The sequence below is a fragment of the Trachurus trachurus genome, assembly GCF_905171665.1.
Source record: "Trachurus trachurus genome assembly, chromosome: 15".
NCBI lineage: Eukaryota > Metazoa > Chordata > Actinopteri > Carangiformes > Carangidae > Trachurus > Trachurus trachurus.
In genome coordinates this window covers 27,946,357-27,949,749 of record NC_139906.1, presented here as the reverse complement: position 1 = coordinate 27,949,749, position 3,393 = coordinate 27,946,357, and the positions used below count along the sequence as shown (strand labels likewise).

The 3,393-nt window shown below is 41.9% G+C and overlaps 1 protein-coding gene across 1 annotated transcript; it reads left to right on the top strand.

Annotated features, from left to right (window-relative positions):
- Positions 1-219: 219 nt before the first annotated feature.
- LOC310998027 (piggyBac transposable element-derived protein 4-like) lies at positions 220-1,797 on the top strand (the record flags this gene model as incomplete). The annotated part of the gene is made up of 1 exon (XM_083987911.1): positions 220-1,797. The coding sequence occupies one exon, from the start codon at positions 220-222 to the stop codon at positions 1,795-1,797; it is 1,578 nt and encodes a 525-aa protein (XP_083844037.1).
- Positions 1,798-3,393: the final 1,596 nt, after the last annotated feature.

Genomic DNA, 3,393 nt, shown 5'->3' with positions numbered 1-3,393 from the left:
GACTTTCTGGACCATCCAGTGGAAGCTCTCATCACCTCTGCTCCACAGACAGCAGGCACATCTGCTCATCCAGTGGAAGATCTCCCCACCTCTGCTCCACAGACAGCAGCTGGATTTTACCGGAGATCAACTGGCCGCCAAGCACCACACCGCTCCCCTCACAGATTATCCACACCGACACATTCTGATTTGGAAGAACGGCAGACCAAAAAAAGAGGAATGAAACCTCAACCAAAAGCAAAGCGTTCAAGGGTGGATAAAGAGGAAGGGTGGCACAATCTTGAGGATGCAGATGAAGAGCCTGAACCATTGCACTTCCTGCCAACCAGACCCCCTGGCCCCACCATTGACACCACCACATCATGGAGTCCCCTATCTCTATTCCAGTTGTTTTTCAGCCAGTCAGTCATTCACAATTTGATCACCCACACCAATGCCAATGCTGCAAAAAGAATTGCATCTGGCATGAAGTTCACCTGGAAAGTGCTGACAGCGAAGGAGTTCTACATCTTCCTTGCCATTATCATTTTCTCGGGCCTTGTCAGTGTGCATCATCGAGCAGATTACTGGAGAAAGAAGCATCCTTATCACTTCACTTTCCCCTGCGATAAGATGACACGAGACCGCTTCGAGGCCATCATGTGGTCTCTACACCTCAGCAATCCTGACGAAGATGAGAAAAACGAAAGAAAGAAGGGTACTGCATCTTATGATCGGCTGTTCAAAATCAAGCCCTTGTACACGGATATGGTGACCGCCTGCAAGGCTCATTTTCAACCGTACAGAGATATCTGTATTGATGAAAGGATGGTGGCATCGAAGGCCCGCATAAATATGAAGCAAGACATGAAGGCTAAACCTACGAAGTGGGGCTACAAACTGTATGTGCTTGCAGACTCCTCCACCTTCTACACCTGGAATTTTTTTGTTTATTCGGGTAAGAATGAGTCTGACACAGGCAAGGGTCTGAGTTATTCTTCTGTTATCGATCTGCTGCCATTCCCTCTGCTCGGCAAGGGCTACACGTTGTTTGTTGATAACTTTTATACCAGCCCTGAGCTCTTCCGAGATTTGTCTACCAAGAACTTTGGTTGTTGTGGCACAATCAGGAAGAGCCGAGTGGGTTTTCCAAAAACTGAAATCAACAACCTGAAGAAAAATGCTGAGAGAGGGGACCTGCGGTGGCTGAGGAAGGACGGGCTTCTTTTCATTAAATGGATGGACACCCGGGAGGTAACTGTTTGTTCCTCAGTGCACAAGGCCTACAGTGGGAAGAGCGTCAGGAGGAGAGTGAAAGAAGGTGGTGTGTGGAAGATGAAAGAAATTCCTGCTCCAGACGCTGTCATCGACTACAACGGCAAGATGGGTGGAGTGGACGTGTCGGACGCACTGATTAGCTATTACAGTGTCCTCCATAAAACGATGAAATGGTACAAGTCTTTTTTTTTTTACCATTTTCTGGACATCTCTGTCGTTAACAGCTTCATTCTTTACAAGGAGCTGTGCAAGCTCAGGAGTGAAAGCTGCATGTCCCACAAGGCCTTCAGGGAGAAGCTTGTTTCGGCACTGACTGAATTAGCGCAGGGTCATCCAACACTCCAAACACCCCCATCAACCTGCATGCCAGTGTTTCTTGGAGAAGATGCTACAGCTTCCAGGAGGTACTGCAGGCTTTGCCAGGAAGCTGGAGAGATGAGAGTCAAGACCCCTGTGTTCTGTAGGAAGTGCGAGGTTCCACTGTGCCTGACCGCAAAAAGAAACTGTTTCCAGCAGTGGCACGACAGAAGGTACCGGTAATTAGAAACCCGCTTTGATCACTTTTTTATGTATATATTTATGTATATAGCTGTTGTGTTTGAATTTTTACAGCAGTTTTTTACAGGGAGCCAAATGTTACTCTTTTGTCATGGTTACATTTTGACAGATTTTGCACTTTTGTAATGGTTTCAATTTTGCTACTTTATAATAGTTACAGTTTTGCACTTTGTGAGGGACAAGAAGGACTCTGGGTCAATGTTTCTTTTTTTGTCATGATTACATTTTAATGGTTTCAATTTTGCTACTTTATAATAGTTCCAGTTTTGCACTTTGTGAGGGACAAGAAGGACTCTGGGTGAATGTTTCTTTTTTTTTGTCATGATTACATCTTGACAGATTTTGCACTTTTGTAATGGTTTCAATTTTGCTACTTTATAATAGTTACAGTTTTGCACTTTGTGAGGGACCAGAAGGACTCTGGGTCAATGTTTCTTTTTTTTTTGTTTGTCATGATTACATTTTTACAGATTTTGCACTTTTATAATAGTTTCAATTTTGCAATTTTATAATAGTTACAGTTTTGCACTTTTGTCAGGGACCAGAAGGACTCTGGGGCAGTTTTTTGAATTGTTTCATGATTGTGTCATGATTGTTGTCATGATTACATTTTTACAGTATTCCTCATTTGTCCAATAAAATTCAATTTTGAGACGAAACTGTTGTTTTTTTTAATATATTTAGACCATAAACAATTGTAGACTTGCAAATAAGCGAGGTAAATATGATGGAGAAATGACTTTACATAACATATGGGCTGTTGGTTCTAGCAGGAATTTCCTGTAGCAAGTACAACACATGTTTGGGTACACTGGTCTCCAAATGTCTCCAAAGTGAGGTTCGCCTACTCTCACTAAAACCTCTGAGGAGTAAATAGGCTTTGGAGTATATTCATGAAATTTTGTATAGTAACTGTTTACACCTTGGTGAACAAATTACCTATTCATCATTTCAGGTTCCAATGAGATCTTGAGGCTCATATTCACTCTCCAATTTTAAATTCAATCTAGGCGGGTTTTTTTTTCATTTGTCTTTCCTGGGCATTTGGTCACAGTAGGGAAATTGGTTAACAGAAATATTATGTTTCACACTGAATTCACAAACTTTCAGATGTTATCTTTCATTTGGTGGGTCAACTATAACCAAAACCCTTGCATTTCTGGGTCAAAAATCTGTTCCAATTTGGGAATGTCTGCAGGCGGAATTCTTCCAGAAAAAACCCTTCGGGCTTAACAGGTTAAGGGCTCTCTGCAAGCTTGTTGGGACAAAGCCTCAGACCTGGGACGAATATCTTGATGCTGTTATGTTTGGACTGCGTACCAAAAAACAGATGACCACCACATTTTCACTTTATTTCTTAATGGTCGGGAAGCACGTTTCCCAGCAGAGATTCCTGAGGATTATCAGGTTTGTGAAAATGCAAAATTTAAGTTAAATGAAGTATGAGGATGCAATGTTAGTTAACTTATGGTGTAAAAAGAAAAGCACTCCCAAGATTTGTTTTATTTTTAAAATTTGATCAGAATCAGAATCAGATTTATTGGCCAAGTACGTACAGACATACAAGGAATTTGACTC